Source organism: Mirounga leonina, unplaced genomic scaffold, assembly GCF_011800145.1.
Source record: "Mirounga leonina isolate KUSES-001 unplaced genomic scaffold, KU_Mleo_1.0 Mir_242, whole genome shotgun sequence".
Lineage (NCBI taxonomy): Eukaryota > Metazoa > Chordata > Mammalia > Carnivora > Phocidae > Mirounga > Mirounga leonina.
The window spans coordinates 641964-657475 of NW_023270627.1; the positions used below are offsets into that span (position 1 = coordinate 641964).

Here is a 15512-nt window from a genome sequence, read left to right on the forward strand (position 1 = left end):
TGGGGGAGGTGAGAATCATACTACTTGATATTGAAAGCTGCCTAATTCCAAAATGGAACTGAAGCAGCCACTGACACAGGACATACCAAGAAAGCTAGTGAGATTAAAAAAAAAAAAACAAAAAAACAGGACTTGGATAAAAAGGAAGTAAACATCTACTCAGTTTAAGTCCACTGTCTCCAAACCTGGACGATCTGCCCCGTTAACTCTCGGGAGTCTTTGCTTTTAGATGGGAGACACCACATTTTAGGAGAGTCACCTTGGACTCAAGTCTTCACAAGATATTTAGCAGGGATTGTGTTTCACTCCAGAAAGAGATTTTATATTTTCCTTTATTCTAAGCTGTGTGTTTAGATGTTTGCATGTCTAATGAACACTGAGCATGTTTAAGTTTGGAATATTACGTTTTAAAGAAATGAATTAGATTTGTCAGTAGATGTTAACCACAAGGCTGGTTTCATTTTAATGTTACTAAACATCGTTCTACCAAGCAAGAGAAAGGAGATGAGCCAAATATAAGTAAAACCCTGCCTCTAATGAAGGGGACTTAGAAGTAAACAAACCTATTAAAAATGATTCTCTGCTTCTAAGATAGCAACCTCTGGGGGAGGGAATTGCTAAGAAGATCAGCTCTTCTGATGACAAAAAGCAGGGAAAAGAACTACGAAGGGATCCAGCCCTGGTCAGAAGCAGAAGCTGCCTGCCTGGTGTACGACATGCTTCCAGTTTGGAGAATGCCCTGAGATGCAGTTAACCTCCGATGTGTCCCCTAACTGGTCGGAATGGGGCTGGACCACAGTCCAAAGGAGCATCTATCACTAGCAACATTCTTCTTATGACCAAGGACTGGAGAAAAGGGTAGATGGCCGCTTTTTTCTTTAGTCACTGCACCCAATACATAGGCTTCTGCTTTAAGAGCCAGGATACCACCCCCCAGTGCTTAAATCAACTTGTCTCCAAAGGTAAAAGCTGTGGGTGAGGGCAGGGGGGCAGTGTTAGGTTGGGGAAATGAAGAGCAGAAGGAGAGGAGCCCCATTTGAATGTGAATTTTGCCAGGAAGAATGAGGAAGGTGATCTGGGCAGCATCTTTACCCAGGGAGGGACTGGGGTCCGGGTAGGGTTAGGGTTAAACTAATTCCTACCATGTCAGCCAGCAGAGCAGCAAACATCCTATTTTTACTCATGATGCAGTCAATCTAGGATTATACAGTGCTGACACACTCAGAGGAAGACAAGATCTTGGTCCTGTGAGCTGAGAGCAAAAGACCCCAGTGATCACCTGTGATGCTCAGGACATCAGAAGGGGAGCATAAGAAGGGGAGGTGGAATATGGCTGAAACTCATGCCTCCCGAGTCAGGGACTTCCTCACCCAGAGCTGAACCAAAGACAGACACATTTATTTTACCTATAACAATAAAAATAACAGTTTTATTAGGCAATGCATTAGGGTTATCTGTGACTCTGGATATGACAGTTCAGAGGTTGTTTCCAAAAGGTAGTCAGGTCGACACAATGCCACAACCAGACCTCAGAGTACACAGCGGGTGGACACCACTCTACTTAGGTGAGACAGCCACAGGAAATTCTATATGCTAAGAACCTCTCCATTGTCAACACCCATACCATCCTCATTGTTTCTCTCCTGGCTCTCCAACAAAGGCTGCTATTGGTCAAGTCAATTCTCCCATCCTCATACATCCATCCAGTCACCCTGCCAACCTTTGTTGTCACTGTTGTCTTCTCTTTTGTGAGGGTGGAGCAGGGGAATGAGACTCACACATGGGCCACTGTAAGAACCAGGCCATGTCAAGAACATGTACATCTTTAGAAATACTCTTTTCTGGCAAACAAATGGACCAATGCACTAAAGGTCTCGCAGGAGAACGTTCTTCATAGTAACATTATAGCTAAGAGCAGAGTACAAGCTTTCTCCAAAACCTTCAGAAATCTTATCAAACAACTGATTCTTTGTTCCATTTTACAGCCTAAAAGCTGTCTACTGCATCAACAGAAAGAAGGTCCCCAGTCATCTCCTTTTGCCCAGGTACCTCAGAGCCACCGAGTTTCCCTATCTGAACTACAGTTTACTGGTTATGAACTTGACAGCCTGAGTTGTAAGCCCATAGTTCCAGGCAGGATCCATGAATCTACAGAAAAAAATGCATCATTCAGAAACGAAGATGGTCAAGTTGAAGTCTCTACTTCTAAACCAAAAAGTTACTCAACTTCAGCTCAAGACCTCTTGTGATTAAAGAGGTAAAATGGACATCATAAAAATGAAAATGAAAAATGTGTATACTTCAAAGGACACCATCCAGAAAGTAAAAAGACAACCAATGGGAGAGAATTTTTGCAAATCATGTTCTGATAAGGGACTTGTATTTACAACATAAATAATTCCTACAACTCAATAATAAAACACAACCCATTTTTTTAAAGGTAAAGTATGTGTATAGATATTTCTTCAAAGAAGATATATAAATGACCAGTAAGGACATGTAAAGAAGTTCAGGGTCATAAACCATTAGGGACATGCATATCAAAACTACAAGATCCACTTCATACACACTAGGATGGCTCAAATTAAAAAGACAGATGATAGTAAGTGTTGGGGAGGATATGGAGAAATTGGAACTTTCATACTCTGCTGGTTAGGGTGTAAAACAGTGCAGCTGCTTTGGAAAATAGCCTAGTAGTTCCTCAAAAGGTTAAACACAGTGTTACCCTATGACTCAGTATTCTACTCATAGGTATACACCAAGGAGAAATGAAAACTTATGTCCACACAAAAAGTTGTACATGAATGTTCACAGCAGTATTCATAATAGCCCCCAAATGGAACCAACTCAAATGTCTATCAACTGATGAATGGATAAATAACATGAGGTATCTCCATAAAATGAAATATTATTCAACAATGAAAAGCAATGAAGTACTGATACATGCTATAACATGAAAACATCAATATGTTGAATGAGAGAAGCCAGTCACAAAGGATGACGTATTGCATCACTCTGTTTATGTGAACTGTCCAGAATAAAAAGCTCTATGGTGATAGAAAGCAGAGATGGGGCAGGAATGAGGAGGAACTCCCTAATTGCTAACATGTTTCTTTTGGGGGTGAAAAATTTAGAGCATGAAAATATTCTAAAAATGATTATGGTGATGGATGTACAACTCTGGGAATATACTAAAAGTCATTAAAATGTATACTTTAAATGGCTGACTTTTATGGTATGTGAATTACATCTTAATAAAGTTGTATTAAAAAATTGCACTAAAAACAAAACTGCACTAAAAAAGAACATGTCATATGTTCCCATTTATGCATTTATGAAAAAGGGTAAATATATGTGGGAGATGCAAATGCAAATTATATGTCAAGTCCACTGTTTCTTTATGTATAAAGTAAATATTCTAGTTATTTCATAAGGTAGTTTCAGTAATTATAAGGATGATTCACATAAAACACTTGATACAATGCCTGGCATATATTAGTCACTCAGCAAATACTAATTCTTACCATTAGCAATGACAAAAAGATACTTCCTACCGAGGTTCAATGTCTTTCATACTTACCTCCATTGTAAAACCTATGACTTTGAAACATTGCTCAATTAATTCATATTGGGATTTATAGAAACTATTATTCATCATGTCCTGCACTGTTCTGAGGTGGTCATTTTGTAGGTATCTGAAAAAAATATGAAAGGATGGGTCAAAATCTAAAGTTCAATGTAAAGTGAAAATATTACTTAGAAAAGTGCCACCCGCTGGGTTACCTGGGAGGCTTATTTTCAGGCAATTTGTAATGGGCTAGTTTCTTCTTTTCAGCCAATCCAGCATAGATGTAGTAAAAAATATGAAAATTTTTTTCTCCACTGAAAAAATAAGACATTTTCAGTAAGAATATTTACTTAGTAAGAATATTAATTAGTAAGAATATTTACTAATTGTTAAAATTACTTGGCAATATAATGATCAGAACAACAACTATGAGTGCTACCATGGGTTTCTCAGAGTATTGGATTTTGGCTTTTTATTGTCGTTGTCACTATTTTCAACAATCACTGTCATTAAATTCCAGACACTGCTAAGCACTTTATATGAATCATTCAATGCACATTTGTGACTACCAGGCATTGTTCTAGACACTGGAAATGTGACAGGAGTGAAACAGTCAACAATCCCTAAACTCTTGGATTTTACATGTCAGTGGGAGCAGAGAGAAAAAGAAACAATTTTATGATGATATATCAGATGATCAGAAGTGCTACATTATCCCACTTACCTGCCATAACACCCTAGTTGCTCATAGGGTTCCCACATTTTATATACATGGACACTATAAAGCTTAGAGGGGGTACCATTCTCCCCTCAGGTCACAGTTGATGGCTAAACTGGATTCAAACCAGGGCTGTTAAACTCCAAAGCCTAAGTCTTTAACCACCTTGTGAACTGCCTTTCTGGGGTTCAGTTTTCTCACTTGCATGAGAAATCTCTGTGGTCTACGTATAAACAGCATTCCCCAGATTCTGGAATAATACAAATACGGGAGTAATAGCAACAATACTCAATTATGTATGCTTATGTGTACATATAATAAATATACGTATATATATATTATGGATGCTTATATATGATGAAATCAATGATAGCAATGATACGAGGGACTGGAGAGAGAAATTAGAGTTATTTTGTTATTATAAGGTGCTGATGATAGTGTTATTTGAAGGTAGACTTGGATTAGTGGTAAATATATACTGAAAACTCTAAGGCAATCACTAAAAAAATGAAAAAAGAAGAATCACCAAAATATGCTAAGAAAGGTGAGAAAATGGAATCACAGAGAAGGCTCAGTTAAAACCACAAAAGGCAGAACAAGAGTGGGAGACAAAAATAGGAACAAAGAACAAGGGCAACAATTAGAAAACACTAATATGATAGATATTAATCCAACTATATCAGTCATCACTTTGAACATCAATGGTCTAAATAATACTAATTAAAAGAAATTGTCAGAGGGATCAAAAAACAAGACCTATACATATGTTGTCTACAAGAAACCCACTTTAAATATAAAGATACATATTGATTAAAAATAAATGGGTAAAGAAAAATATACCATGCTAACACTTATCAAAAGAAAGCAGGAACAACTGTATTAATTTCATACAGAGCAGACTTCAAAGCAAGGAAGTTATCAGGGATTAAGAAATGTATTACATAATGATAAAGGGTTCAATGCTCCAAGAGACATAATAATCCTTAACGTTTATGGACATAACAATGGAGTGTGAAACTATGGGAGGCAAAAACTGATAGAACTGCAAAGAGAAATAGAAGAATCCACTATTATAGCTGGTAACTTCAACCCACGTCTCTCAGAAATGGACAGATCTAGCAAGCAGAAAAGCAGTAAGGACACAGTTGAATGCAACAATAATATCAATCAACTGGATATAACTGATACCTTCTAGACTACATCATCCAAAAACAGCAGAATTCACATTCTTCTCAAGCTCATATGGAACATTCACCAAGACAGACATCTTAGACCATAAAACACACCTTAACAAATTAAAAATAATTGACATCATATAATCTGTTCTTAGACCACAATGGAATGAAACTAGAAATCAGTAACAGAAAGATAACTGGAAAATTCCAAAATATGTGGCAATCAAACAATGCAGTTCTAAATAACACATGGTTCAAAAGATAAATATTAAAAGAAATTTTAAAATATTTTGAACTAGGTGAGAATGAAACCACAACTTACCAAAATTTGTGGGATGCAGTGAAAGCAGTGTTTAGAGGGTAATCCATAGCCTTGAATGACTACATTAGAAAGAAGAAAGATCTAAAAACAATAATCTACATTTTCATTTTAGAAAACTAGAAAATTAGCAAATTAAATCCAAAGTAAGCAAAAGATAAGAAATAATAAGAAATAGAGCAGAAATCAATGAAATTAGAAACCAGAAATCAGTAGAGAAAAATCAATGAAACAAAAAGCTTTTTTTTTTTTAAGATCAATAAAATCAATAAGCTTCTAGGCAGGCTAAGAAAGAAAAGAGGACAGAAATTACTAATATCAGAAATAAAAGAAGGGACATCATTACAGGCCCATGGAAATTAAAAGGGTAATAAAAGAATATTATGAGCAACTCCATTCTTCGAAATCTAGATGAAATGGACCAATTCTTTGAAAGATCCAATTTGCCAAAACTCTCACAAGAAGAAATAGATAATCTGAAGAGCTCAAACTCCATTAAAGAAATTGAATCAATAATTAATAATCTTCCAAAACAGAAAGCTCCAGTCCCACATGAGTTCACTGTTGAATTATGCCAAATATTTCATACAGAATTTATACCAATTCTCTACAGTCTCTTTCAGAAGATAGATGCAAAGTGAATACTTACCTTGTTCAATGAGGCCAGCATTATCATAACACCAAAACCAAATAAAGATATCACAAGAAAATTATAGACCCATAGCTCCCATGAACCTAGATGAAAAAATCCTCAACAAAACTTTAGCAACTTGGGGCGCCTGGGTGGCTCAGTTGGTTAAGCGACTGCCTTCGGCTCAGGATGATCCTGGAGTCCTGGGATCGAGTCCCGCGTCGGGCTCCCCTGCTCAGCAGGGAGTCTGCTTCTCCCTCTCCTGCTCCCCCCCCTTGTGCTCTCTCTATCTCATTCTCTCTCTCAAATAAATAAATAAATCTTTAAAAAAAAAAAAAGAAAAAGAAAAAACTTTAGCAACTTGAATCCAGCAATGAATAAACAGAATTATATACCACGACCAAATGGCATATACCCCAGGTATGCATGGCTGTTTCAACATTCAAAAATCAATCCATGTAATCCATCATATCAATAGGCTAAAGAAGAAAAATCACATGATCATACCAATATATGCAGAAAAAGCATTTGACAAAATCCAACAGCCATTCCTGACAAAACCTCTCAGTAAACTAGTAATAGAGGGGAATTTCCTCAACTTGGTAAAGAACATTTATAAAAAACACTACAGGTAACATCATATTTCATGGTGAGAAACTGAAAGCTTTCACACTAAGATCAAGAACAAGGTAAGGATGTCCCCTTTCAACACTTCTTTTCAACACTGTACTGGAAGTCCTAACTCATGCATGCAGTTTGAGAAGGGAAAAATAAAACTGTCTTTCTTCACAGATGACATTATTGTCTATATAGAAAAAGCTAAAGAATTGACAAAAAAACCTCCTTGAACTAATAAGCAATTACAGCCAGTCTGCAGGATACTGGTTAACAGATAAAAGTCAATCCCACTCAAAATCCTAGCAAGTTATTTTGTGGATATTGACATTCAGATTCTAAAGTTTATATGGAGAAGCAAAAGACCCAGAATAGCCAACACAATATTGAAGAAAAAGTTTAAAGGACTGACACTGCCTGACTTCAAGAATTCCTAGAAAGCTATAGTAATTGAGACAGTGTAGTATTGACAAAAAAAAAAAAAAAAGGACAAATAGATCAATGAAACAGACAGAAGGCCCAGAATAAATACAGCCCACTGACTCCTGACAAAGGAATAAAGGCAATAAAATGAAGCAAAGACAACTGGACATCCACATGCAAGAAAAAAAAAAAAAAAGGAATCCAAAGACCTTACACGTTTCACAGAAATTAATTCAAAGTGGGTCATAGATCTAAATGTGTAGAACACAGACCTATAAAACTCCTAGAAGATCAACTAAGAGGAAAACTAGCTGATGGTGGATATGGTGATGACTTTTTAGAAGTAACACCAAAGCCATGTTCTGTGAAAGAAATAACTGATAAACTGGATTTTGTTAAAGTTAAAAACTTCTCTGTAAAAGATATTTTCAAGAGAATGGGAAGATAAACCAGACTGGGAGAAAATACTCACAAAAGACACATCTGATAAAGAACTGTTTTCCAAAATATACAAAGAACTTTAAAAACTCAACAATAAGAATACAAACAACCTGATTTAAAAATGGACCAAAAGCCTTAACAGACACCTCACCAAAGAAAATAAATAGATGGCAAATGAGTCTGTGAAAAGATGCTCCACATCATATGTCATCAGGGAAATGCAAATTAAAACCACTAGGAGATATCACTATACATCTATCAGAATGGCCAAAGTCCAAAACGCTGACAAAACCAAGTGCTGGCTAGGATGCAGAACCACAGGAACTCTCATTCACTGCTGGTGGGAATGCAAACTGGTACAGCCACGTTGGCAGACAGTTTGGTAATTTCTTACAAAACTAAACATATTCTTACCATATGATCCAGCAATGGAGGTCTTTGGTATTTACCCAAAGGAGTCAAAAACTTAGGTTCACGCAAAAACCTGTGCATGGATGTTTGTAGCAGTTCTACTCATAATTGCCAAAACTTGAAACAAACAAGAAGTTCTTAGTAGATGAATGGATAAATGATTTGTGGTATATCCAGACAATGGAATATTAATTCAGCGCTCAAAAGTAATGACTATCAAGCCATGAAAAGATAAGGAGAAACTTCAAGTGCATATTACTAAGTGAAAGAAGCCAATCTGCAAAGACTGCTTTTCCATACAATCATATTGTATAATTCTAGCTATATGACATTCTGAAAAAGGCAAAACTATGAAGACAGTAAGATGATCAGTGGTTGCCAGAAGTTGGGGGAGGAGAGGATGGACAGGCAGAGCAGAAAAGACTTTTTGGGCAGTGAAAATACTCATATGTAATACTATAAGAGTAGATACCTGCCATGCATTTGTCCAAACTGGAAGAAAATATGCCACCAAGAGTGAATCTTACTGTAAACTATGGACTTTGGGTGATTACAGTGTATCAGTGTAGGTTCAAATGTAGTACTCTGGTGTGGGATGTTGACAATGGGGGGAAGTTATGCATGTACGGGGTAGGAGCATATCTGTATCTTCTCTCAGTTTTGCTGTGAACCTAAAACTGCTATAAAAAAATAGTCTTAAAAAACACTTTTCTAGGTCTCTTCCTCCTATATGCAATATAATTTCAGTTGAGATAGATTTTACCTTTGCTCTCTTTAGAAATTATTTATTCTTTCAGTACACAGAAGTTTTCCTCAAAAACAAAGATGAACATGTCCACATACATTTACTTTTCCAATGATGCAGTAAAAGATATTTGGAGTTTTAGGATATCGGTGGCTTTATCTTAGAATCTCTAGCTTTGTTTCAAGGTTCTGCCAAAAACCATTACAAGAATAATTTTTACAGAAGCTCATTTTGGGCTCCAACACACAATTCATGTAGGTATAAAATAACATGGTTAAACATTTGATATTTGTGCCTCATCAACACCTATTTAAGACACTCTACTCAGTCTTTAACGAATAAAAATACTTAATACGAAGGTGTGCAACTTGATGAAGTGATTAATGTGGATACTTGCTCCCCCTTGTTAGTATTTCAAAAAGAAGGAAAACATTTTGAAAGAAAAAAGTAACACTGCTTTTGATTAGTATGCATTCTGAGTTGAGACTGTTCCCTGAGTCTGCGAGGGTATAATTATCACCACGCCTTGGAAGAGAGTTCAAATGTCCAGGAAATCCAAATCTTTCAAATGTCTGAGTCAGAGGGAACAAGGGCTTGAGGTAAAATAGCAGCAGAGGAAGGGAAAGCAGAGAAGAGTTGTGAAAGTCATTCTAAAGATCGACTCACAAGTATTTAGACATGGGAAGTGAAGGGAAGGTCAGAGGTTTCATATAAATGGAAGAGGACGGTTTCCTCCCCCCAAAAAGGGACAAGTGGGAAAAGAAAGACATTTAGGACAATACGTATTATGTTGAATTCTATATTCAGCAGGATATCTAGGTACTTGGAAATGGAAGGATATCTAGGTACTTGGAAGCAGGATATCTAGGTACTTGGAAATGAAAAATGTGAACATAGGTGGGAGTGAGAAATATATCTTTGGGTGTCAATCACATAGAGTTAGCTGTTGGGGCCATGATAGCAGAAGGAATTGCTAAGTGAGAGAGTAAAGAGAGAAGAGAGGGGAATGGATGGATGAATTGAAGTCAGAGGAAAAAAAATTCAGAGAAGTAGGAGAGGAATCAGGAGAATCCAGTTGAGAAACCAAAGACAGGTGAGCTTTTCAAGCAAAGGGTGGTCCATGGGCTCGGACACTGAAGCAAGGACCGGCATGTCCTTTAGAATGGATGTCCCTAGCCATTTCTTGAGCAGTCACCAGTAACACTTTAATGAACAATAGCATTGTACATGGGCAAGGTTAGAACAAAGCTAAAAGTTTACTTCTTGTCTTTTCTCACCACAACATAATAAAAGTTCTTGCAGACTGGCACAGCACATAATTTAGTTTGCTTTGTTCTAATGAAATCACATCGATTGCTCTTTGTGTCACACCTTTAATGCTTAAACAGTGTGCTATACGATTAGAGATGTGAGTCAAAAATGTAGACACACAAAATTGGTGGTTTTCTCTTTAATTATCAGTTTACATTTACTGAGAATTGTAATTTGACAGGACCTAGAGATGCTATAGGAAATACATTGACCTTCGGTTGGATAAACAATCAGAGGATTCAAGGAACAGGAAAAGAAGATACTGCCAAAAATTACCCATCTCATATCTTGCCCTAATTACATCAAAACTGTATTTCAGAAGACAGAGGATCATAGCGCCCCATACATGCTCATAGGACCCCCCGTGGTTCCTAGGTCAGAATGGCTGGGGACAAACGTAGGGTTTCAGCAAGTTACCGAATAGTATTTCTCTGACTGACCCCACTTCTAACTGTGGATCTTCTAATACTTCTTCAGAGTTCCACTCAGCCATTTGTAGAAAGGTCCTCAGGTCTGTCTCATATGTGTTCACCTGCTCTGGACCCTGGGGATCACCTATGCAGCCAAGACCTCTAACACCCTCAAAACTGTGGCAAAGTTCTCACAAGGGTGTGGCTTATGCCACCCATGAAATCTTTGAATCTTCGATAAAGTGGCCAGCAATAAGGCTTGGAAAGCCAAAAATGCGGCTTTGCCTTCATAAGGCCTCACAGGATATTCATGAAATAGTGCTTTTAATTTTTCATTTTTAATTCCAGCTTCCTCCACCAAGACTCCCTCCAGGACCATAGTCTCCTCAATCCCTCTCCCTTCACCCTTACCTGCTCACACTTAGCAGATGAACTCATTGCCTACTTTCCTGAGAGACTAGAAACCAACAACTGATCAGCAAGCTTTGTTTCAAAGCATACATTATCCAGAAGACTGAGCTGCTTTATTGGAGGAATCCTATCTCATTTAGCTTTATATCTCCTGTGCTTAGTACAGTTCCTGGCTCATAGTAGCACTCAATAAATATTTGCCAAAAGGACGGACGGATGGATGGATGGATGGATGGATGGATGGATGGATGGATGAATGGTGGATTTTGGAGTCAGACAGAGACATGGGTTCAAACCCCAACTCAGTCATTTATTAGCTTTTTGATATTAGGTGAGACTTATTACAATTCTCAGTCCCAGTCTCCTCATGTATAAAATAGACAATAATATCCATCCTATTGCTGTAAGAATTAAAATAGATAATGAATATAAAGTGCTTAGCACAGTGCCCAACACACAGTAAGTGCTCCATAAATAGTATTTTCCTTCCTCCATAGAGAGCACCACATCTGCCACTTTGTGGACGCCTCCTGCAGCATCTGGTAAAGTGCTGGCCCTCTGAGAGAAACACAATCAGTACTTGCTGCAGGAAACTGTCATAATGGGGGACAAGTGCAGTGAAACAGCTATAATTTCTACTTGTGAGAATTATCGAGCATTGACTTCAATATGCTTATTTTCTTCTTGATATTAAGTAGCCCCTTTCTTTAAAATCATTTACATTTAGATGAGAATTTAAGCCACAACTGACATGATACTGCCATCATTAGAAATAAAAAAATAAACATATATATAACATACATAAACATATATTTATAAATACTTAAATATATTTATATATTACTTATAAATATTTAAATATATAAACATATATAAATAAATATAACTATATATAAAAATAAATGTGGTCAGAGATTAGGGTGGGATGACATGGGCAGAGGCAAAAAGAGAAAAGAACTTATTCCCTTAAAATAAAGGGTAGCAAACAGAGGGTTCTAGAGGGGAGGGGGATGGGAGGATGGGTTAGCCTGGTGATGGGTATTAAGGAGGGCACGTATTGCATGGAGCAGTGGGTGTTATACGCAAACAATGAATCATGGAACACCATATCAAAAACTAATGATGTACTGTATGGTGACTAACATAACATAATAAAATTAAATTAAATTAAAAAAAGACAAAAAACAAACAAACAAACCAAGAAAGACATAAACATCTGCTCTGGTTCTTTTCTGCCACCTCAGATCTATTCTCTACTCTTTGCCTTATGCTCTGTGACCCAAGAATTCTTAAATTATCTACTTGATACTTCATTTTCAACGATCACAAAAAGCTTCTCTAGAATTTAAAAATGCAATTGAAATTAAGTAAAAGAAAAAAATGAGGGTAAAAAAATTTTTAAAATGGAAAAATTATAAGGCAGCCATGCTCCAATTACAAACCGAATTGGATTTCAACCTAATTGTAAATTTGGAACTTAAAGTGTTTATTGGGGTACCCAATAAACAACACTATAAAACTACAACAGTTTGGGGCACCTGGGTGGCTCAGTTGGTTAAGCGACTGCCTTCGGCTCAGGTCATGATCCTGGAGTCCCTGGATCGAGTCCCGCATCGGGCTCCCTGCTCGGCAGGAAGTCTGCTTCTCCCTCTGACTCTCCTCCCTCTCATGCTCTCTGTCTCTCATTCTCTCTATCTCAAATAAAACTACAACAGTTCTTCAGGATAGTTGGAAAAAAGCTTAATTAATTCATAGTATGTCTAAAGTATAATCCTAATTGTCCTATTTCCCGAAATAGATCCTACAATATACCAGTTAGTATTAACAAGATTATTTCTACGGTTACAAACCCAGGGCCTCACTGGGGAGCTCCAGAGGTTACTGTTCACAAGGAATTTGTGACTGGTGCTCCAGCACAGAGCTCCAGAGAACCCCCTGTGAATGGTGCCCCCTGACATTGTGCATCATGGTGGTCCCATCTGAATCTCAGTAATTCAGCCTATTAGGTTGTTCTTCCCCAGAGGCCTCAAGAAGAGTCTTACACAGTTATGAGAATAGGACAGATTATTTTGAGAACCAGTTCAGTCTCCATATGTGCGTGAGACCCCAAGGTTCCTGTAGGTGGCAGAGGCCCTGACACGCAGATCCAGTAAGTTCTGGGGAACCAGCACACATCGCTAATAGTGGCTGCCATCTACTGAGCATCTTCAATGTCCCATGTACTGTGCTAGGTGTCATTTCTTTTTTTTTTTTTTTGAAGATTTTATTTATTTATTTGAGACAGAGAGAATGAGAGAGACAGAGAGCACATGAGAGGGGGGAGGGTCAGAGGGAGAAGCAGGCTCCCCGCCGAGCAGGGAGTCCGATGTGGGACTCGATCCAGGGACTCCAGGATCATGACCTGAGCCGAAGGCAGTCGCTTAACCAACTGAGCCACCCAGGCGCCCGCTAGGTGTCATTTCTAAGCTTCATCCAACTATCCACACTATTACTGCTAATAATGGCTTAAACTTATGGGGTTCTCACTCTATGTTATTCACCATGCTAAATACTTCACAGGTATCATCTTAAGTGATAGGTAGGTACTCCTGTTATTTTTATTTTAAAGATGAAAAACTGAGGTACAGAGAGGTTAAGTATTTCAAATCACACACACACAGTAAATTGCAGAACCAAGATCCTAGAAGGGTTTTTAGGGTTTAAATATCTTACCCAAAGTGAACTAACATGTATGTGGTGAAGCCACAATTCAAAATATTCATCTTATAATCATTCCCTATGTATTTTGAATTGAGGATCAAAGAATAATTTTCCACAGTGAAAGCTGAGTTCAGGAGGTGGACTCCAGGCAACTTAGAGTCACAATTTATTCATAAATTGAATAGTAGCAAATTTGAAGGCATTTATATTAAATAATAATGTACTAATATATAATAAGACTTGTGTTTTAAGTCATGTCTTTAATAAGACATGAATTTAACAAAAGACATATTACTATAATAATGTAGATATGCTTGGTGTAAAACCTACATAAGAAAAATGAAAGACTCTAATACTTGCCACAATTTTTTTTAAGATTTATTTATTTATTTGAGAGAGAGAGAGAGAGAGCACACACGTGCACCTGCGTTAAGAGGGGCAGAGCAGGAGGGAGAGGGACAAGCAGACTCCAGGCTGAGTGTGGAGCCCAACATGGGGCTTGTTCCCATGATGCTGGGATCACAACCTGAGCCAAAATCAAGAGTCATACGCTCAAGGACTGAGCCACCCAGTTGCCCCTAACTCACCACACTTTTTAAAAATAATATAACAACCAAGGTACAAATCCAATGTTTTGACTATAGTTTCCACATAAGAATAACAAAGATATTTTGGAATCATTAGGACAGGAGAGAGATTTTATCATTCAGCTACAAATAGCCAAAAGGAACTCAATCAACCTAACACCAAAACATTGTATTGGTGGCTTAAATCAACTGGAAATTAAAGGGGCAATACAATTAAGCCCATACCTGAATCTTTTATTTGGTCTCTTGTATATAACCTTAGGAAGGATAGAATTAATACAAAGATCTATTTATATATATTAGCATTTAAAAGAAAAAAAAGACTTATTTCTAATTAAATTTCACATTAGTTTTGTATAAAGAAATATATTCTCTCCTACTTCAGAAATCACTACAATTTATCTTGTTAGTATCTATGATGGGCATAGGTTTTATACCTGGCATAAATTTCAGGTGATTTATTAACTCCTCTACTAGATGTAACATGTGAGAATAAGACAGTGCTGAGGGATCTCTTCGATTCTAACAATAAGTGCCTTGCACGTATTGGATGATCAATAACATTTTGTTGAATTTTTTGAATAAGTAGACATTTTACTATTATTAAAACAAAAACATTGTCTTTGCTTGTTTCCCAGAAAAAAATATATTTGACACCGACTTACAGAGCTTGGTGGATAACTCGCGATTTCTCCAGAAGGTATTCAGAAATCTGTACTCCCACGACAGCTCCAGAAGAGGTAAATTTCATTTCTAAGTATTTTCCAAATCGGCTGGAATTGTCATTTATAATAGTGGAGGCATTGCCGAAGGCTTCCACCAAATTGTTCACTTGTAAAATTTTCTCTTCCAGGGTTCTATTACTAGCCTAGAGAAAAATGTCAAGATTTTTTTTAATGTAAAAAATTAATTTTGCATATAATAAAATGCCTCTTCTTTGATAAGCACTATATGTAGACATAAAGGCATTGAGATCATACTCTTGGCATACCGTCAGATATTATAATATCTGGTCTATTTTTCCCTTCCCGTATGTGTGTTCTCACT

General features: G+C 37.2%; 1 protein-coding gene across 1 annotated transcript in view; it reads right to left on the reverse strand.

The window, feature by feature from the left end:
• The window catches only part of MYO3A (myosin IIIA), a 221092-nt gene that overhangs the window by 112854 nt on the left and 92726 nt on the right, over positions 1-15512 (reverse strand). Inside the window, exons 13-15 of the mRNA XM_035029490.1 lie at positions 15131-15333; positions 3784-3882; positions 3581-3695 (exon numbers count right to left, since the gene is read on the reverse strand). Of these exons, the coding sequence (XP_034885381.1) occupies positions 3581-3695; positions 3784-3882; positions 15131-15333 (417 nt within the window). The remainder of the gene's footprint in view (positions 1-3580; positions 3696-3783; positions 3883-15130; positions 15334-15512) is intronic.